Source organism: Nycticebus coucang, chromosome 12, assembly GCF_027406575.1.
Source record: "Nycticebus coucang isolate mNycCou1 chromosome 12, mNycCou1.pri, whole genome shotgun sequence".
Classification (NCBI taxonomy): Eukaryota; Metazoa; Chordata; class Mammalia; order Primates; family Lorisidae; genus Nycticebus; species Nycticebus coucang.
The window spans coordinates 87,985,621-88,007,790 of NC_069791.1; the positions used below are offsets into that span (position 1 = coordinate 87,985,621).

The window sequence follows — 22,170 nt, forward strand, 5'->3', positions numbered from 1 at the left end:
GTTTGTTAGATTCCAGTTTGTCCTGCAGCATGACTGAGACCAGCCAGAACATGGCTGGGGAACACCCTCTGGGGTTCTCACCAGCCAGAACAGGATACTGAGAAAGGCCTCCCTAGCCACCAAGACCCCTATATAACTGATAAACTTCTAAGGACGTGTTGAATAGGAGTTATATTATCTGATAAATTTCAAGTCTGCCATCAAACAGATAGGTCAGTGACTAAGAAAGGAACTGAGACCTCAGGCCCTAAGTGAACTTGTTCATGCAGAAGTGACTAATTCAGAGGCCATTACAAACCCCAGCCAACCACAAGGTGTCTCGGTGCAGCCAAGCAAAACTAAATCAGACACTAGGAGGCTTACAAATCAATCATTCAACCCTGTTCCCGAACCAGGGATCCTGAAACATGAGGCTTATCTAGAGCTGGAGTGGGGTCTGAAGCCTGGGGAGGCTGGGGGAGAAGGGCTCATATCCAGGCAATCCATTCATTAACTATGTGCTGAATAACCCACAGGCACATGCCTGACTCCTCAGGGGCTTACAGGTAGTGGGGGCTCAGACAGGAACACAGATATATAACTAGAACTCTACCCAGAGACCCTCCCATAAGGTACTTTGGGGACCTAGGGAAATAAGCAATTCCAGACAGAAGACTACCCTCCATATAGCTCTTTATTAAACACCCACTTTGACCAAGCAACATCCTTCCTCTGTCTCCTAATCCTGGCCTAGATATCCCTTCAGTGATACCCTCAGAAGGTACTCTCAAGGCCAAGAGTACTTAGAGACTGGTAAGAGTCAACGAGGAGAGGGAGGAAAAGAAAAGACCTCAGGGAAAGGGAAGAGGCCTGAACTAGACACCTGACGATTGTTCCTGCGCAGCACCTTTCATCCCCTTCTGGATATATCACCCCCACCATATCCACCAGGCACCAGTTCAGGTGGATACATGGCGGGCCTAGCCACTCACTGTAGTCCACCTTTCTGTCACAGTGATTACTTGAGGCTGGGTACCTTCCTGGTCTGGACCAATGAGAACAAAATGTAGGGGTCTGTCAGCAAAGGGGACACTTTCCACCAATAATTGGAGCTGTGGGTTCACTCTATGAAGCCTGAGAATAAAGCCAACTCAAAGGAAAGTAGATTCAAATGCAGAGAGAGACAGGTCACTGATGTCACTGTTTTGAGTCCTGGGAAGTCCAATGGAGCCCTGGCCTTTTCAGCTACATAAGCCGATAAATCCCCCCTCTGGAAGGCAACTGGAGACTTTCTTTCTGCCCACTCTTCTGGGGGTATTCTGAGGACAAAAGGACTTTTTCTCTAGGGCTAAAAAGTAACTGGTGACATACTGTCCCTGGGGTGAGGGCCACCATGGAGACAGAGTCCAGCTGGCCTTTTCTAGGATACACACTGACTGTCAACACACTTCCTAACAATTTCAGCACATAATTATAGACTCATTCACTGTTTGTAGTAGCTATTGTTTTCGTCTTCCCAGCACACCTTGTTTTGTAATGGACTCTGCTATTCCCCACCATGGGCATACAAAGGAAACCCATGATGCAGAGTGGGTTAATCATATGGCTGAACACCCTTGGCCACAGTGATTGATCCCAAAGTACATGGGACTCACACCAAACCACTGAGAACTTTGAGATTTTCCAAATTAGAACTAGAAGGGAGAAAACACTTCACTCAGGGTCACCTAGCTGGGAGAATACAAGTTTGGAGCTTTGAGCTGTCATGTCCTCAAATGCACAGAGAAGGCCCACTGGCAGCAAAAGGGAAGCAAGCCAACACAGAGACCTGACCAGGTTTGCCTGCTATCTCCCAAGGTCTTTTCTTCCCCTCCCCTTCTTACTATTAGAACCTCCTTCCTCACAGTTTTGGCTACCCAACTAAGGACTAAATTTACAGCCTCCCTTATCAGTAAATATGGCCACATCATAAGACAGCAGGCACCTGGGTACCTAACGACATTGTGGAGCCACTGCACTTACCTGCCCGGAACCACCTGCCTATCTATCCCTGCGCTATTATGGGAGAGAGAAATAAACACGTCTTGTTGGAGCCACTGTATTTTGGTGGTCTCTCTGCTATAGCATCCCAGTCTTTATTAACACAAAGGTGAAAAACATATAAAAAACAAAAAGCCCTAAGGGGGTTTAAATCTTAGGACATAGTTCCTGCAATGACAATAAATTATTACTTACAGAGAACTTTCTAAGTGCCAAGAACTGTCCCCAGCACCTCATTTAATCCACCAACTCTCTTATTATTCCCACTGTGCAGCTTAAGATACCAAGGAACAGAGAGATTAAAAAACTTGCCCAAGGTTCACATTACATTGCTACTCAAGCTAGTCTTTTGCATGATGTGTTGTATAAGCCAATAAAACCCTTTTTTAGCCTAAACTGGTTCAAGCTGAATTACTGTCATTTGCAACAAAGTGTTCTAACTAGATTCTTGTCTTACCTAAAAATCTGTTTCCATTTAACTGGCCAGACCACAATTGCAGCACAATTGTAGCACAAAACTACAGGGCACACTGAGAGAAGACATGTTCTCAGAGGGGACACTAGGCTTTCTGCCTATGGCAGACATTGTTGGATGGTTCACCCAATATCCACTCCCAAGCCCCTTTTATCCTTGCCTGGCTGAAAAAGCAAAATACTCAACTTTCTTAGCTTTCTGTACAGCAAAGGCTGGCCAGATGATACAATTTTGGGCAATAAAAAGTATTACGACATGGAGAAATTCCAGCTTAGTGGTTAAAAGTATGGACTCTAGAGCCATATGCCCGGATTCACTCTCATTTTAAGATATATAAATTTACTTTACTTGGCAATTTATTTAACCACTATTTCTTGGGAATAATAACTATATCTACTTCATAGTAAAGTGTAAGAATTAAAGGAATTAACAAATGTACACAACTCAGAGGAGTATCTGGTACATGGTAAATGCTCTATAAATTGTTCACACTTGGTATTTTTTATCACCCATAAGTGCCAACATGGAATAATCTCTAAGATATATTAAGCAAAAGAAAAAAAGTGTAGAAGAACACATAGAGAATGCTCTCATTTGTATGAATAAAAAGAGGTTAGAGTGTACGCCTATATCTGCATGTGCACACAGACTATTTCCTGTAGAAATGAATAAAAACTATTCAGGAAACAGTTGTCTCCCTCCCATATTGGACTGGACTTTTGAAATCATACGCTTGAATTACTTTAAGATTTTTAAATAATGTTTGTTTTAAAAAGCTCAAAAAAAAAACCCTCACTTTTTCTTAACTTCAATTGTTCATCAAGGAAATGGACAGTCAGTTGCAGGAAGTGGCAAGCTAACATAGGCTGGATAAATCTGTTACATACGCTCTAGAAGCTTCCAAGAGGTTACCCTGGAGAAAGCCTAAATGCTGCCAATTCCAAAATTCACCTTTTTGGTGATACAAAAGAGAAAGGACCTGGGAAAGATGCCAGGACATGACAAAAAAAAAAAATTTACAACTATTATAGACTGCTGGTATGAGATAGGACACACAGCACATGGGTTCCAAGGGTGAGCTTGTCTCCTCTTTCTAGGGCAGAGCTAAAGAGCATAGACTGTGGGACCATACAGGCAAGGTGTGATTCGCCTCCTCACTGTACAGCGTGGACTAAGATTTTGGGTTTTTTTGTTTGTTTGTTTTTGCAGTTTTTGGCTGGGGCTGGGTTTGAACCCACAACCTCCACCTTATGGGGCTGGCGCCCTACCCCTTTGAGCCACAAGTGCTGCCCTAGGGTGGACTAAGTTATCTAATGTCTTGGAGTTTCCCCTCATCTGTGAAGTGGAAACATCCACCTGAGTTGGTATAGGAAATAAACTAGTGAATGTGAAGCCCACAGCACTGCACCAGGCATGCTAACGAAGTACCTGAAGAGTGGTGGCAACTGTCTCTAGAGGTGGAGAGTGATCATCTTCAAATGACTTGTGTCATGTGTCAATCTTCTAATGTATAAACATAAAAAAGTGACAAACCAGAAAGGAGTCTTAAATTGAACTAGTGGAGAGGATTACATATGGCTGTTTTTGCAAATTCCACAACTGGATATTAAGTAAAGATAGTTCCTGCTAAATTCTAACCTTCAAGGCTGTTATGCCCTATTCACTCACAGCAGATTGGAGCATTCATTAAGCAAGGCCAATCTTCGCAGCCCCTCATTTCTTAAACTTTCTTTGAAACCAAGAAGTCAGAGCAAAACTAGGAAGGGTTGTGCTATTGGCCAGAGGAGATGGTAAGAATGGCTTTGGCAACTTTATCTACTTCTTAGGGGTCTGTGCCCACAGACCATTTTAAAAGCTCCTCATGAATATATGTGATTGGGCTCAAAGTACAGATATTTTGGTCTGAACTGCGAGGTTTATGGCAAGTGCAGGATGTGTTGAATGGTTTTAAGCCAGGAAGCGAGTGTTTACAACTGCTATATCTTCAACGAAATCCACATGGGAGACTCTAACAAAGAACTTCACACAAGTAAAATCTGGGGTGCTGAGGTCCCCCTTTTTAGTGAAAGCTAAAAGCCCTGGATCAGAATGTTAGAAAGTCTTTTATTAACCCCTCTGGCACAGCTAAGATCATTTTGAGAAGAAGAAAAACATTAACTACCCTTTGCTTCAAGTTTTAATAGCCAACAGGAATCTAAGCACTGAAAAGTCACAAACACTTTTTCCCCAGGATTATGAGCAACTGTAGCAACCAGCCAAATGTGTTAGCCTAAGGAATGCTGAACATTATCTGTGTGAGTGGGGCTCAGCATGGGTAGTGTATAACCACGAACAGCACAGTAGCTACATAACCTCCAGGCTAGGAGAGTGCCACTGCTGCTCTATAGGCCTGTTTCAGACAGGATCTGGCCATCCACAGGATCAAGGGCTTGGAGTTTTGGAAACAGATGACTCTGAGTTCCGCAGATAATAGTACAAAGTGACTGTTGATACATAAGGTGTAAGCATAGCATCTGAAGACAACTCCTCCAGCTGTCCTGTTATTAAATTCTTAAGAACTTAAAGCCTTGAAGGATTGAGCAATTCTCAAGAAAGTTTTTATAAGAAGAAGGGTGGAACACATCAAAGACACAAGAGCTCTTTGTAGATTCTGACTGGCTCACTTTGTCCCCAAGTTCATCTTAGAGCTCAAGCAAATCCAAGACTTGAGACAAAGACACTAGACTTGTGTCAGGGGCAAAAACTTCTGGTAGTAGCTCTTGGTGACATCAATCATCAGCTCCTGAGTACATTCCGGGAGCTCCCCTGAGAAGAGTCCTGGGAAAAGAAAGATCTGTTTCTAAGGAGCTTGAATAAGTTAAAAGAGGTTAAGATATTTCTCTGGCAATATTCTTCTCACCTCAGATCAGATGCATGTCTGACAAGCACTTAAAATAATTGCTGGGGCTGTTCTGGCCCAGCATGTGGTAAAAACAGTGCAACTTTCTCAGTGGAACCCCCAAATAGGGAAGTTACTGAACAAAATCTTGTCTTCCTTCTCTACAAAAGCAGAGACTCATGACATAGGAGAATGGTCACTGCCTCCCCAAAAGAATGAATGATTTTGCACATCTTTGAAACTTATATTCATGATCTGAGTGATGAGACTCAGAAATGGTAGAAAAACAATTAAAACACCCAGTGGAAGGTATCATACACTGTCAAATCTCTCTCTTCATATCATCTTCCATCTGTGAATTTGTGATGTACCTCTATACACACTACATGATTTCAACCTTGTAAAACAATATGGAGAAGATTGTCTTAGGGTAAAGATGAGGAAGTATGAGGTTTTCTTCTTCCTTCTGCTTGTCAGTGTTTTCCAAGTTTTCTGATACGAGTATATATAATTTTCCTTTCTTCATTTTTTTTTTTTTTTTTTTAGAGACAGAGTCTCCCTTTATGGCCCTCAGTAGAGGGCCGTGGCATCACAGCTCAGCTCACAGCAACCTCCAACTCCTGGGCTTAAGCGATTCTCTTGTCTCAGCCTCCCAAGCAGCTGGGACTACAGGCGCCCGCCAGAATGCCTGACTATTTTTTCATTGTAGTTTGGCTGGAGCCAAGTTCAAACCCGCCATCCTCGGTATATGGGGCCAGCGCCCTACCCACTGAGCCACAGGCGGCACCCCTCATATGTTTTGTAATTTGGAACTCTGCACTCCCAAAAGGCTTTACCTGTAGGCTTTCTATTAGCCAAGGTCTAAAGGCAATACATTTGCTCCTCTCACATGTCCCAGAGGTATCACTGGTCTTAGACCATGGTTTATGCCAACTTTTCAGTTTGGGGATTTCCTGGGCCACATGAGAAGTATAAATTAAACCCCTAACCAAAATGAGGGTGGGTTTGTAACTATGAGGGTAACACTATAGTTATAATTCTCTTACATAGACTTTTCCTTTTTCTACCAAGAGCCCAGGCCAGGAGAGAAATGCTTTGTATTGTCCCAATACTGGTGGCAGATTTGTTTAACATCAACCTTTTCCTAAGAGATAACTCTTCAAGAGTATTTGAGGATCCTTCTGCCATGTGTGGATCCAAGGCTTTCCCATGCCCACATGAGTATCACACTGTAAGGCACTCTATTATATAGATTAGCATTAACCCATGGGATCTTACAGTGGGGGGTTTCTTTCCTCTTTGTGTTTGACCCTTGATAATGTCCTTATTTTCTCATGAACACAACTTTGCATTTAAAAACATGTTCATTATATTTGAGATAGTAGTTCTACATACTATGTAACGGGTGAATTTTTAGGTTAGCTCTCTCAACATATTGTCAGAGATAGATATTGCATTCATTACTTTTGTAATGGAAAATAAAAATGAATTTTAAGAAAGTTAAAATAAAAATAATCAATACCCAACGTTACCTGGGCATCCTGAAAAGACAGTGAATGGTGGGACCACAGTTTCTGGAGGTAATACTGTGTTGTCAAGAATTTTGCAGCAGTCTTTTAACACACACCGGCGCCCCTAAAATTAAAATCTTGTTAATAGGAAATCGATCAGGAAATGAGAGTAATAAGTTGTCTAGCTGCTATATGGAAGTCTATTTTATTTTTTCCCCATTCATGATATTGTGTAATATTCGGGGACAGTGATAAGGGGTTGGTTGCAATGCCCTACACTTCTGGTTGTACCTAATGTGGAAGAGGAGGGAGGATTGTGAGAGTATATGTTTGTGTACATTTAATGGGAAGAGGTGCGCTAGGAACAGCATAAGTTATCTTAGGCATTATAGATTATACAAATTTCAGTCTTCTAAGAGATGTTTAATTTTCCCTTTGATTTAGAGGACATCTTTATTTTGCTTGCTCAGCATTTGTTCCCCTTTCTTCTGATAACACAACCTATATTTTCCTTGGGAACCACCCAATTCCCACCTCGGTCCATGTGCTTTACTCCCAGCTCATACAACAAACCCAAGCCTGACCACAGCAACTGGTGTAGGAAATCACCATATGACCCAAATTAGTCTGATGAACCTTAACCTCAGAGCTTCTTGACTATTAGGAAAAGAAATACTTTCCACTGGGGTTTCCAGAAAATAGGATGGAAGTCTGGAACTTCCATCTTATTTCCATGGTGGAAGAACCTGCCTGAGAATGAACCACCCAGAGGAAAGCAGCAAAGGGATGGAGACTAACACTCATGATGTTGACTGAAGCCCTGGAGCCATCTCGCTACAACATTAGAATCTATTTCTGTACTCTTGATTTATATTACCTAACCCATTCTGCTTTGCACCTATCGGTTTAAGGTTTGTTTGTTTGTTTGCTCTTCTGTCAATTCCAACTGGAAAAGTCCTGACAAATTCATTTGGATATAAAATTATTAGTTCATTTGTCTTCCACAGGTGAGTGGTAGTTATTTGAATGTCTGAGCTAAACCTCATGCTTGACTTTATCCATTATTACCACTTTTCAATTCTGCTGAGATCCACATTATTATTTTTTTTAGGACACATTAAAATTTGCTTTAATACTTCTCTAGGGAAAAAAATATCACACTTGTAGTGAATGAACAAGAAACATTTTTACGCTATTAATTTTATCTACCATGCCATGAATTCATAGGGAAGAAGTTCCAGAATCTCAGGGAGGCACCTTGCCATTGAATGTGATAAAGTGTTGATTAACTTTTGAATTCATGGGGAATAGGTTCCAGCACCTTATATCACTGTTACACGGGATCTATTGGTCATCCTGTGTGCTATGCTGTACACCTATTATGCCATGAGCTCATGGGGAATAAATAGGTTCTTGCACCTAAAAACATGGGTCCACTAGTACTCCTGTGTGCTATGTTATATGCTTATTATATGAATTCATAGGGAATGGGTTCCAGGAGCTCAGGCTCCTTTCTGTTAGTTCTCACAAAGTGGGCTTCTCTGGGTGGAGCAGGCTGGCGCTTCAGTTGAACCCAGGTACCTTTCTCTTTGGCTTCTTTCTTTTTCTGATCATTTTCCTTCACACATTTCAGGAAGCTATCTCAGCTCTTAAGAGTGCTTAAGATGCTCAATACGAACATTAATCCTCTTGGCAAGGATCCTGCCCTTAACTTGTTTTGTTTACAACAATGCCAACAGCATGCTGGGTAACACTGTAGTCTCTTCCATTTTTGCCATGGTAACATTTGTGTGGCATGCCTTTTTGAACAGCACCCATTCCCTTGATGACTACAATATCACCTTTCTTGTAGATTCGCATATATGTGGCCAAAGGAACAACTCCATGTTTTCTAAAAGGCCTAGAGAACATGTATCGGGTGCCTCTCCTCTTTCCCTTTGTGTTTGTCATTTTAGTGAATTACTGGAAGATGACGTCTCTGGCCGAAAGGCAAGATCCACATTATTTTGAGGGGAAGAAAGAAGGCCTGGAAGAGTTGTCTGTTTCATGGGTTAAGGGGGAAAAAGAGGCTTCTGTTGTATAGTTTAAAGTTGCGCCTCAGACTACTTGCTGTGTAAACAAAAGTTACACTCTTTTTTTTTTTTTTTTTTTTTAGAGACAGAGTCTCACTGTACCGCCCTTGGGTAGAGTGCCCTGGCGTCACACGGCTCACAGCAACCTCTAACTCTTGGGCTTACGCGATTCTCCTGCCTCAGCCTCCCGAGCAGCTGGGACTACAGGCACCTGCCACAACGCCCGGCTATTTTTTTGTTGCAGTTTGGCCGGGGCTGGGTTTGAACCCGCCACCCTCGGCATATGGGGCCGGCGCCCTACTCACTGAGCCACAGGCGCTGCCCAAAAGTTACACTCTTTATGGATTGCATTTATATCACCAGTGCTTGTAAGTTCACTTGTACTCTGGTCAGAAAATCTGATTAAAACATATCTGACTTAGAATGTGGAAACGTTAACAAATACCAAGACAATGGGCCAGGCACAGTGGCTCACACCTGTAATCCTAGCATCTGGGAGGTCAAAGTGGGATGATTGCTTGAGTCAGGAGTTCAAGATTACCCTGACCAAGAGCAAGATCCGGTCTCTCAGAAAATAGAAAAATTAGCCAGGTGTAGTGGCACATGCATGTAGTCTCAGCTACTTAGGAAGCTGAGGCAAGAGGGTCACTGGAGCACAGGAGTTTAAGGTTGCAATTAGTTATCATGATGCTACTGCACTAGTCTAGCCTGGGCAACACAGTGAAACCCTGACTCAAAGAAAAAAAAAATAAAAATTTTTTTTAAAAAATTGGCTACACCCATAGCTCGGTGGGTAGAAAGAATGCTGGCCACATACACCAAGGCTGGCAGGTTTGAACCTGGCCCAGGCCAGCTAAAACAACAATGACTGCAACAACAACAAAAAAATAGCTGGACACTGTGGCAGGTGCCTATAGTCCCAGTTACTGGGAAGTTGAGGTACGAGAATTGCTTAAGCCCAGGAGTTGGAGGTTGCTGTGAGCTGTGACAACAGGGCACTCTACCCAAGGCAACAGCTTGAGAGTCTGTCTCAAAAAAAAAAAGGCTCGGCGCTTGTAGCTCAGGCGCTAGGGTGCCAGCAACATACACCAGAGCTGGTGGGTTTGAATCCAGCCTGAGCCTGCCAAACAATGACAACTACAACCAAAAAATAGCCCGGCACTGTCCTAGCTACTTGGGAGGCTGAGGCAAGAGAATCGCTTAAGCCCAGGAGTTTGAGGTTGCTGTGAGCTGTGATGCTACAGCACTCTACCCAGGGCAACAACTTAAGACTTTACCTCAAAAAAAGAAAGAAAGAAAAAATGCTATTTTGTCCAGACCTCAGATTTTATCAGAGAACATGAAAGACACTTCAATTTGGTTCCTCCATTATTAAATAAACAAATCATATGTATTTCCAGGAGAAAGTAGATTGCCAATCAATTTCTTAAAAAGCTTATAGTCTGAATTTCTGAAGTGGCTCAGATGTTTCCAGCTGGGTAGATAATAGTATTGACAATACTTGTCAACATCTTTAGCTCAAAAGCAAATTATGACTATAGTTCTTCATTCCTCCTTGATAAGTTCTTTTCCATAAATTACCTGCTAGTATTAATTTCAGAAATATAGCAACTACCTATTTCCCTTGGTGAATTGGAAATTAATATTAACTCAAAGAATTCCTGCCATGTGTAAGCTCCTAATAATCAGACTAAGCACATGAGACACAGAGTAAAAGGAAACAGAACATGCTGCAGAAGGCATAGCATATTCCATGACATGTCTGATCCCCAGACAAAGGGCCTGGAAACGAACAGTAGAAAGGAATCTTTTCACTGTGTACCACCGGATACCACTCAGCCTGTAGGTACCTGCTTTGTCCACTAGTTGGCTACTCTGCCCACTTAGAGAAATGATGCTTAACTGGGTTTCAGAAGCATTTCTGGTAAGCTGATCAAACAGCAGCAAAATACACAGTGAGCTATCATGATGCTGCTGCAAAAATGCAGGCATAAAAGGATTGGTAATAGTGTGGAGGTAAAAAGCTGAAAACACTTCTTTATTCTTCCCTAAGAAGTTTTCAAGGATGAGTCAAGAATTGTAGCTATGTTGCTAGTATTACAGCTACCTATATATTCTCATGCAAGTTGGTCAGCATCTTGGATTCCTCATCTGTGAAAGAGGACAAAAAACCAAACCTGCAGAGATATTGTCAAGATTAGAAATGATAAATGTCGGCTCAGCGCCTATAGCTCAGTGGCTAGGGCACCAGCCACATACACTGGAACTGGTGGGTCCGAATCCAGTCCAGGCCTGCCAAACAACAATGACAACTATAACCAAAAAATAGCCGGGCATTGTGACAGGCGCCTGTAGTCCCAGTTACTTGGGAAACTGAAACAAGTGAATAGCTTAAGCCTAAGAGTTTGAGGTTGCTATGAGCTGTGATACCACAGCACTCTACCAAGGGCGACAAAGTGAGACTGTCTCAAAAAAAAAAAAAAGATAAACATAAAATTCATAACACAATTAACAGTGTCTATTAGTATTGCTTGTTAAGCTTTCCCTTCAGGCATTTGAGAAATGCTAATAAACACCTACACCTTCATATATCTAAACAGAAATTAGACTATCAAATGGGATGCTATAGGAAGGATCTGTGTGTCATGGGGACAAGTGGACTATGTTTAACAGAGGTTTTGCTAGCTCTGAGATTTGAAAATTCTAAACGAATCTTTCTCCCTGGATTACTTGAGAATTTGTCAAGGCTCAGCAAGTATCATCAATACTAAACAATGACTATGTCATGAATGGATGTATCAAAAAGTAGTACAAAAGCAGAACATCTGACAATAGAAGTAGAATTCTCTAAGCATTGGGACCAGAATCTGGACCATTCAGACTTTTGCTCTGGGGATAAAAGACAGAGTTATAGAACTAGACTACTCTTGTGATATCTTCATTTTGCCAAGAAAACCATCAGAAAAACCCAACTATGGCTTGGAAGACTAGAATCCATCAAACAGGATAAAGGGAGAGGGCAGAATTTACTGTCTTTCCCCTTTCTTCAACATCAGACTGAGCCAAAGACTTTCTGTCAGGCAGAGGGAGGAGGATTGGTGGGATTACACCTGCAGTGCATCTTACAAGGGTATGTGTGAAACTTAGTAAATGTGGAATGTAAATGTCTTAGCACAATAAATAAGAAAATGCCGGAAAGGCCATGTTAACCAGTCTGATGAAAATGTGTCAAACGGTCTATGAAACTAGTGTATGGTGCCCCATGATCACATTAATGTACACAGTTATGATTTAATAAAAAAAAAAAGATTTTCTGTCTCTAATACTAAGGAAGGAATTCCTCTGCTGTGAAAATATCTGGCAGAACCATTTCCCTTAATTCTTTTTTTTTTTTTTCTGAGACAGAGCCTCAAGCTATCACCCTGGGTAGAGTGCCGTGGCATCACAGCTCATAGCAACCTCCAACTCCTGGGCTTAAGCAATTCTCTTGCCTCAGGCTTCCAAATAGCTGGGACTACAGGAACCCGCCACAATGCTCAGCTTTTTTTTTGTTTGTTTTGGTTGCAGCCGTCATTGTTGTTTGGCGGGCCTGGGCTGGATTTGAACCTGCCAACTCTGGTGTATGTGGCTGGTGCCTTAGCCACTTGAGCTACAGGCGTGGAGCCAATTTCCCTTAATTCTTGAGTAGCAAGTCAGACTGGAAAGGTTTGTGGAGCAATGTGGTTTTCCTGCATCATTTGCTGTGCCCTCATGGCTCCTGGAATGTAAACTGCATTGTTTCTACAAGCTTTTTGATATTTTAGGGTCTGAGTCTTATCTAGAGCAATAATCAAAGGAAAGAGTTTAACATCATATGGAAGAGGTTCAATAAAAGTTAGCCTATTATTAACATGTGGGAAAAACTTCAAATCTGACAAGGGCAGAGAGCTGACTCTGTGTTAATGAATATGGCCATTAAAGAAACATAAAGAGTCTTGTCTTTTCCTAGAATCTAATCTAAGGTACAAATATGAAATGTAGGGAACTTTTCCACTAAACATGAAGGAGTTTGTCTCTGGTCATTAACATTCTCACCTAGGATTTTCTACTAAATTACAACTGAAATCAAGCACTTCATCTAAGACACAGAAATCCAACTTTGTTAAGCCTTCACTGTGTTAAACTGATGCCTTGGCTCCTATGGACCAGGGTCCCACAGATTCTGCTGAGCAAAGGGCCCACTTACACCCTGAACTATTTGCAGTTACTCTAAAATTAAGCCCTTTGGTGACTCTGACCCTTACACATGCCAATCCCTTTGTTGTAATACTCATCCTCCTTATAGGCCACTTTTAACTCACCCTTCAGATCCCCTGACCCCCATTATACCATTAAGTTTCATGAAGTAAGGCAACAAGTAGGCCACATACCAGCATAGCTAATCACATTGCCTGGTTTTAAATTCAAGCTCTACCACTTACTAGCCTTGTCAAATCCCTTAATATTTAAGGTCCTCAGTCTTCTCATCTGCAAATATAGATAATGACAGTACCTAATACCCTTGGATAGCTGTGAGTATTAAATTAAATAATCAAAGGGAAGAGTTTATCATATGGAAGAGGTTCAATAAAAGCCTATTATTAACATGTAGGAAAAACTTCAACTCTGACAAGAAAGACTCAACCTTGGAAAGATTGGAAAATACTCCTATCCTGCTTGCTCACAGAAGCAGAGTCCCACTGATGAAAGGGATGAGAGCTAGAGGGGAAATGAGTTTGCTTTGCCAGCCAAGGCACCATACTCACAATCACACAGTTCTTGCCAACATGAACGTAGGAACCAATCTGAGCTGCGTTGACCACACAATCTTCCTCAATAAAGACGTGGTCCCCAATATGTAATGGAAAGAATGCAACACTAGAGAAGGAAAAGAAGATGAAAAAAGAAAGGTCAAGGTAATGTAGTTTTGTGCCTAGGATTATAGAACTACATACCACAATCTCAACTTCATCATCTTGTCTTAATAAGACTTTTTCCAGCAAGGAAAGAATCCTTAGGCTAGAAGAATTCTGTGTTAAAGAAGATAAATGCAATTTATACCTCAAAAATCAGAAATAGAGGCTGGATGCAGTGCCTCATGCCTGTAATCCTAGCACTCTGGGAGGCTAAGGCAGATAGATTGCCTGGGCTCATGGGTTTGAGACCAGCCTGAGCAAGAGTGAGACCCAGTCTCTAAAAATAACCAGGTGCTGGGCGGTGCCGGTGGCTCAAAGAAGTGGGGCGCCGGCCCCATATGCCAGAGGTGGCGGGTTCAAACCCAGCACTGGCCAAAAACTGCCAAAAAACAAACAAAAAAAATAGCCAGGTGCTGTAGAGGGCACCTGTAGTCCCAGCTACTTGGGAGGCTGAGGCAAGAGAACCACTTGAGCCCAAGAGTTTGAGGTTGCTGTGAGCTATGACACCACAACACTCTGCCAGTGGTGACAAAGTGAGACTCTGTCTCAAAAAAAGGTCAGAAATAGTAGAAGAAAAAAATATGCAAGCTCAGCACCCATAGCACAGTGGTTATACCACCAGCCACATACACCAAGGCTGGCAGGTTCAAACGCAGGCCAGCTAACAAATAATGAAAACTGCAACAAAAAATATGGCCAGGCATTGTAGCGGGCGCCTATAGTCCCAGCTACTTGGGAGCCTGAGGCAAGAGAAATCGCTTAAATCCAAGAGTTTGAGGTTGCTGTGAGCTGTGATGCCAGAGCGATCTACCAAGAGTGACATTGTGAGACACTATCTCAAAAAAAAAAAAAAGAAAAAAATATGCGATGAAAATGCAAAGAAGAAAGGGAAAGATTTTCAAAGCTAAAAGAGCAGGCACCAAATAAAACTTAATGTTTGCTCATTCCTACTTCTTTTGAAAATGCTCACGAATCACATTTTTGGAGACGGGGGGACAGTCTCACTTTATGTGGCCCTTGGTAGAGTGCCATAGCATAACAGCTCACAGCAACCTCCAACTCTTGGACTTAAGCGATTCTCTTTCCTCAGCCTCCCAGGTAGCTGGGACTACAGGTGTCTACCTCAACACCCAGCCATTGTTTTGTTGCATTTGTCATTGTTGTTTAGCTGGCCTGAGCTGGGTTCAAACTCACCAGCCTCGGTGTACGTGGCTGGCACCGTAACTACTGAGCTACGGGCACTGAGCCACGAATCACATTTTTAGTAATATGGCCTATAATGTTTCAGGAGATTGACATAAGGTTCATGGGCTATAAGTTCTAGCACTCAACATTCTGAAACCTTATTTATTCACTAATTTTACTGAGTGCCTAACAATGTACTAGACCCTCTGCTAGGGATTAGAGATAGAATAGTGAGCAAAAGAGCCACAATCCTACCCTTGAGGACCCTACAATTAAGAGAATAAATGAGATGAAATAATTATGAAAATAAGTAGTTACAACTGTGACAAGGGCTACAGAGATAGAATATCAAATTATGAGAGTATATAACAAAGAGAATTTACCCAGTCCAGCGGTGTGGGTAAAAGTGACATTTAAGCAAAGAATTAAAGGATGAGTAGGACTTAGCAGGCTTTCTACAGACTTCTAACATCATTCTCATTCTCCTGGATTCGTCAACTGTCACTGACAGTGGATCTGTGACTACATTTATAAGTAATTCCAGTACCTTGGAATTAATAATTTGGTTTGGAGCTGATATAAAGTACCTAGATCAATGTTTTTCAACCTTTGTTATCTCAAGGCACACCTGAACCTATAGTTAAACTTCCGCGGACATTTAAATTATATTAATCAAAAAAGTCATAATAAAAAAAAGAATTTATTTATAGTTCTTTGATCTTCTTTTGAAAATAATTTAATTAATGATCATTAAAAATTTTCAAGTACGGGTGGCGCCTGTGGCTCAGTCGGTAAGGCGCCGGCCCCATATACTGAGGGTGGCGGGTTCAAACCCGGCCCCGGGTGAACTGCAACCAAAAAATAGCTGGGCGTTGTGGCGGGCGCCTGTAGTCCCAGCTACTCGGGAGGCTGAGGCAAGAGAATCGCTTCAGCCCGGGAGTTGGAGGTTGCTGTGAGCTGTGTGATGCCATGGCACTCTACCGAGGGATAAAGTGAGACTCTGTCTCTACAAAAAAAAAAAAAAAAAAAAAAAAAAATTTTCAAGTACATCTAAGATCCTCTTGCTGCACACCAGTTGAAAATCACCAAGATTTCTGTAGTCCCAGCTACTCGGGAGGATGAGGCAAGAGAATGGCTTAAGCCCAGGAGTTGGAGGTTGCTGTGAGCTGTGTGAGGCCTCGGCACTCTACCGAGGGCCATAAACTGAGACTCTGTCTCTACAAAAAAAAAAAAAAAAAGAAAGAAAATCCCCAAGCTCACTCCTGTAATCCTAGCACTCTGGGAGGCCGAGGTGGGTGGATCGCCTAAGGGCTTGAGTTTGAGACCAGCCTGAACCAGAGCAAGACCTCATTTCTAAAAACAGCCAGGTGTTGTGGCAGCACCTGTAGTCCCAGCTACATGGGAGGCTGAGGCAAGAGAATTGCTTGAGCTCAAGAGTTTGAGACTGCCGTGAACTATGACGTCACAGCACTCTACTAAGGATGACAAAGTGAGACTGTTTAAAAAAAAAAAAATCACTCATGGGCGGTGCCTGTAACTCAGTGGGTGGGGCGCCGGCCTCATATACCAAGGGTGGTGGGTTTAAACCCAGCCCTGGCCAAACTGTAACAACAAAACAAATAGCCGGGCCTTGTGGCAGGTGCCTGTAGTCCCAGATATTCAAGAGGCTGAGGCAAGAGAACAGCCTAGGCCCAGGAGTTGGAGGTTGCTGTGAGTTGTGTGATGCCACAGCACTCTTACTAAGGGTGATAAGTGAGACTCTTGTCTCTACAGAAAAAAAAAAAAAAAAAATCACTCACCTAGATGCTCCCTAGCTCTTTCCAGTTCTGTTCTATCAGGAATATTTTGTCAAAGATGATACCTACCCTCTATGAACTTATAATTTATTTAAATCTTCCTTAATCATTAGTATTTTTAGTCTATACCTCTTGTGCCATTCTTTGACCTCATCATAGTCTATAGCAGTACTGATAGTTCTTTAATTATATTTAATTTTAAATTTAAAATTCCAAGGGGCCAGGACAGTGGCTCACACCTGTAATCCTAGCACATTGGGAGGCTGAAGCGGGAGGATCACTTCAGACGAGGAGCTCAAGACCAGCCTAAGCAACATGTAAGACCCCATTTCTACAAAATGTAGAAAAATTAGCTAGGCATGGTGGTACATGCGTATAATTCCAGCTGCTTGGGAGGATGAGGCAAAAGGATTACCTAAGCCCAAGAGTGTGAAGTTGCAGTGACCTGTGATGATGCCACTGTAATCCAGGCAACAGTGAGACACTGTCTCAAAAAAAAAAAAAAAAAAAAAAATTATATATTGGGCAGTGCCTGTGGCTCAAAGGGGTAGGGTCCCAGCCCCATATGCTGGAAATGGCGGGTTCAAACCCAGCCCCAGCCAAAAACTGCAAAAAAAAAAAACATTTATATATTGGCCAGACACAGTGGCTCATCCCTGAAATCCTAGCACTTTGGGAGGCCAAGGCAGGTGAATTGCTAAAACTGAGGAGGAGTACAAGACTAGCCTTAACAAGAATAAGACCGTCTCTACTGGATAAAAAAATTGAAAAACTACCTGGGCATAGTGGCCGACGCCTATAGGCATGCTACTCGGGAGGCTGAGGCAAGAAGATTGCTCAAGCCCTAGAGTTTGAGGTTGCTATGAGCTATGACTCCATAGCACTCTACGAAGGGCAACAGAGTGAGACTCTGTCTCAAAAATAAAGAAACAACCAAATATATGAAACCATAAAAGGGTACCACAAGGTTTTATGGTTTCCCTCAATAGCCTTTGGAGCTAATGAGTAAATATTTTCATGTGAATGATTTATCATGACTGCCTGATCCAATTCTTACATATAACACAAAGCCTGAAACATCATTATAGGAAGTATGAGACTATTCCTGCATGACATAATTAGTTGCTACCTTCTGTTCTTCCCTAACCATGTTCATACCCCTGCAACAGATACGTATGTCTCATTATGCACAGATAAAGGTTATCACATTACAGAATCATATTATGTAGTAGCTATCTGTAATTGTTTTTACCACTAGATTTTGAGGACCTTGAGGCAAAAACTCTATTTTGTCTATCTTTACATATGCCCAGGTTTTAATACAGTGGCAGGGATAAGGGAGTTACTCAATAAATTCCTGGTAACTTATTGGATGAGATACACACGGTAACACAGGAAGGAACAAGGAAGGCTAGCCAAGGAGAAGAGAGGCAAATACCTCAGCAGGCATGGTGACCAATTTTCCGGTTCTGTCCATGTTTGTTCTTGGCTAGACTTATTCCCATTGAGAAATCAGTGGGCCTGACTTACCCTGCCCTCTGGGTCATAGTTGCTTAGACCAGGAGTTCATATTTAACTCACACTGAGCCAATCAGATTCTCTCTCCTAAGAATTTGGAAATAATACATAAAATAAAATCTCTGGTTGGTATCTGTTGGAAGCCTAAATGGAGAGTGATATAAATAAGGGCTGAATGTAAGGTGGGCTCCGTGAACAAAGGGGGCAGATATAGCCAACCTAAGGGAGAGAAGAGTAAAACAGATGCAGAGAGAAGGACGGTGTAGAAGAAACAGTATAATCTCAGACACAGAGAAGGGTAAATAGAATAGCTGTCTTGACTCTGGCTAGTTGTCCAATTCTAGATTCCAGTCCCTTGTGAGATCTGGTTCCTTTTTCTACTCTTAGGTTATTTCTAAGCATAGAAAAATAGATATGCCTATATCTGTTTAATCAGAATACCCTTTGCTTTTGCTGGCATAGTGAATTCTGTTTCTGGCAACCAATCATCAACCAAACTAAGATTATCAACACCAGAATTGTGTTCATTAGGGCAAACTCTTATTCAGTGCTCCAAACAAGAGGATAGACCTACTCATTATGCCACAATTCAATACATAACCACCACTAGAAGCAGCATCTTGCTCAAAACTTGAACAAGGTAACATACCCTTTGCTGAATTTCTTGAATGGTGGCCTTATGACACTACGACTCTTCACAACACAGTGGCGTCCAACTCTAACGTTTGCCAGATCTCCTCGGATAATACAGTCATTCATCACAATGGTCTACAAAACAAAGCAAATATTTAAAAATTACCAACATAGCCTAAAACATAACAATAAAAAAGAGAAGATATCAACCAATTAAAAGTTATATAATCCACTATATCAAATGTTCTGTCAAAAAGATAACTTATTAGGTAAAAAGAGAACTGCCCTCATGACAATGATTACAGTTAGAGATGTTTCCAGTACATTATAAGCCTTTCCCTTAATACCACATGACTAGAACTCTCTGAATGATCAGTTATTGAAAACAACTATAGTAGATCCAATTTACGTATCTCTTTAAATTCACTCAAGTCTATTTGCTCCCTTAAGCCTTGGTTCCTTGCTCATTGACAATCCTGGATGCTCTTACCTTTGCCTTACTTCTTCATACCACTGACTACCTTCATGCTTCTAGAGTTGGATCCATTGAAGTTTTGATTCATATCACAACCTTTACACTCAGAATAAGCTCTACACTGCAAGATGATGTAACATCTGACTTTCCTAGAGACTGCCCAGATGGACTGAGTAACACAACCCAAAAATCTGGGATATTAATGCTTTATACTTGGTAAAAAGTTAGGCATCCTTGAAATCTCTGCTGAATAAATGAATGGGGTAAAAAAGTGCATATGGCTAGAGCTGCACTTGGAAAAGTAAGCAAGGGACATATAAATAGATGATAAAGAATTATTATACCTGCTAAGCATAGAAGCTTAGGTCCATAGAGGGACCTAAAGAATCAATGAAATATTTTAAACAAAAGATTAATACCAATTTTCATTTTAGAAATACTATTCAGGAAACAACTTGATGTCTGAATGGAGAATACAGATGAGACTGGAGAAAAAAATGACCCTTTAGATGACTGCAGTGGATCAAGGCAGTAGATAATATGCCTTATCTAAGACAATAGCTATGCATGTAGAAAGCACAATAAATAGGCCGGGCATGGTGGCTCACGTGAGAGGCCGAGGTGGGTGGATTTCCTGAGCTCGGAGGTTTGAGACCAGCATGAGCCAGAGTGAGCCAGAGTGAAACCCTGGCTCTACCAAAAAAAAAAAAGAAAGCACAATAAATAAACAAATGAATCTGGTCAAGCCTCAAACTGCCAGTTGAGATGAATAAAGGCCATATTAAACAACTTCCTATAGACAAATTCAGAAATCTGAGAATTCAATTGGACAATGATCCAGTTGATCAATGCAACATAGAAATGGTATAGGGTGAAAAACGGGTGGAAGAAGAGAACTGACACAAATTAAAAGAGACTTGAAGAATATATCAACCAAATACAACATGTACAGGATATTGTTTGAATTCTGATTTGAACAAATCAACTATAAAAAGACATTTTGAGATACTGAAAAGACTGAACATGAACTGAGGGGTTAGATGATATTAAGACAATACTGGCTTTTTGTAAAACATTACAATAATGGTACTCATTTCTTTTCTTTTTTTTTTTTTTTATTGAGACAGAGTCTCACTTGGTCACCCTTAGTAGAGTGTCATGGCATCATACATAGCTCACAGCAACCTTAAACTCTTAGGCTCAAGTGATTCTCTTGCCCAAGCCTCCCTAGTAGCTGGGACTACAGGTGCCCACCACAATGCTCGGCTATTTTTGTTCATTTGTTTTGTTTAGCAGGCCCGGGCCATGTTCAAACCCACCAACGCATGTAGCCAGCACCCTAACCGCTGAGATACAGAAATCCAAAATGAGCCTTACTCATTTCTTAAGTATTTAAATATCAGTGAGACACACTGAAGTATTTATGAGTGAAATAATATGAAGTTTGCAATTTGCTTTAAAATATTCTAGCCTCGGCTCGGCGCCCATAGCTTAGAGCAGGGGTCCTCAAACTACGGCCCACGGGCCACATGAGGCAGTGTGAATTGTATTTGTTCCCATTTTGTTTTTTACTTCAAAATAAGATACGTGCAGTGTGCATAGGAATTTGTTCATAGTTCTTTTTTTGAACTATAGTCCGGCCCTCCAACAGTCTGAGGGACAGTGAATTGGCCTCCTGTTTAAAAAGTTTGAGGACGCCTGGCTTAGAGGTTAGGGTGCTAGCCACATACACGGGGGTTGGTGGGATCGACCCCTGGCCCAAGCCTGCTAAACAACAATGACAACAACAAAAAAGTATCCGGGCATTGTGGCAGGCGCCTATAGTCCCAGCTAGTTGAGAGGTTGAGTCAAGAGGATGGCTTGAGCCCAAGAGTTTGAGGTTGCTGTGAGCTATGACGCCATTATACTCTACAGAGAGTGACACAGTGAGACTCTGTCTCAAAAAAAAAAAAAAAAAAAATTCTAGCCTCGGGCTGGCATTCTTCCTTGCTTTCTTTAGGATGCCATACCATTCTCTCACTCCTTTCCTCTGCCTCCTCATGTTCCTCTCTCTCACTCCCCGATCTCTGCTCTCTTATTTCTCATATCTTTCCCCAAATCTTTTCCCTTTCTCCAATATAAAATGAATTTATACTTTTATATCCTAAAATAAATAATTAATTAATTAAATATTCCAGCTTCTCTCCTATCCCATCCTAGTCAAACTAGGCCTATATTTGGGGGAGTGAGTTTAGAAATGAAGCAAAAATGTCACAGTATTGGCTGGGCAACCATAGCTTAGTAGTCGGGGCGTCAACCACATGCACCAGGACTGGTGGGTTTGAACCCAGCCTGGGCCTGCTAAACAACAACAAAAAATAGCCGAGTGTTGTGGCGGACACCTGTAGTCACAGTTACTAGGAAGGCTGAGGCAAGAGAATTGCTTGAGCCCAAGACTTTGGGGTTGCTATGAGCTGTGATAGCACAGCTCTCTACAGAGGACAACAAAGTGAGACTCTGTCTTAATTAAAATAAAAAGTCACAATATTGCTAATTGTAAAAGCTGATGAATGAATTCATGGGAATTCACCATACATTCTCTGCTTTTTGTACACATCTTAAAGTTTCATAATAATGCTATTCAGTCATAAAAAGGAATAAACTAATGATCTCTTAATATATGCAACAAGATATA

The 22,170-nt window shown here is 41.6% G+C and overlaps 1 protein-coding gene across 3 annotated transcripts in view; it reads right to left on the reverse strand.

Moving 5' to 3' along the window:
* DCTN5 (dynactin subunit 5) overlaps positions 1-22,170 on the reverse strand; it is a 36,612-nt gene that overhangs the window by 5,403 nt on the left and 9,039 nt on the right. For 2 of the 3 annotated variants that reach the window (XM_053554489.1, XM_053554491.1), the window contains exons 3-5: positions 19,038-19,156; positions 13,740-13,851; positions 6,905-7,007 (exon numbers count right to left, since the gene is read on the reverse strand). In XM_053554489.1, the coding sequence (XP_053410464.1) occupies positions 6,905-7,007; positions 13,740-13,851; positions 19,038-19,156 (334 nt within the window). Of the gene's footprint in view, positions 1-4,577; positions 5,312-6,904; positions 7,008-13,739; positions 13,852-19,037; positions 19,157-22,170 lie in introns of those variants that run through there. The other variant, XM_053554490.1, reaches the window with a different exon arrangement.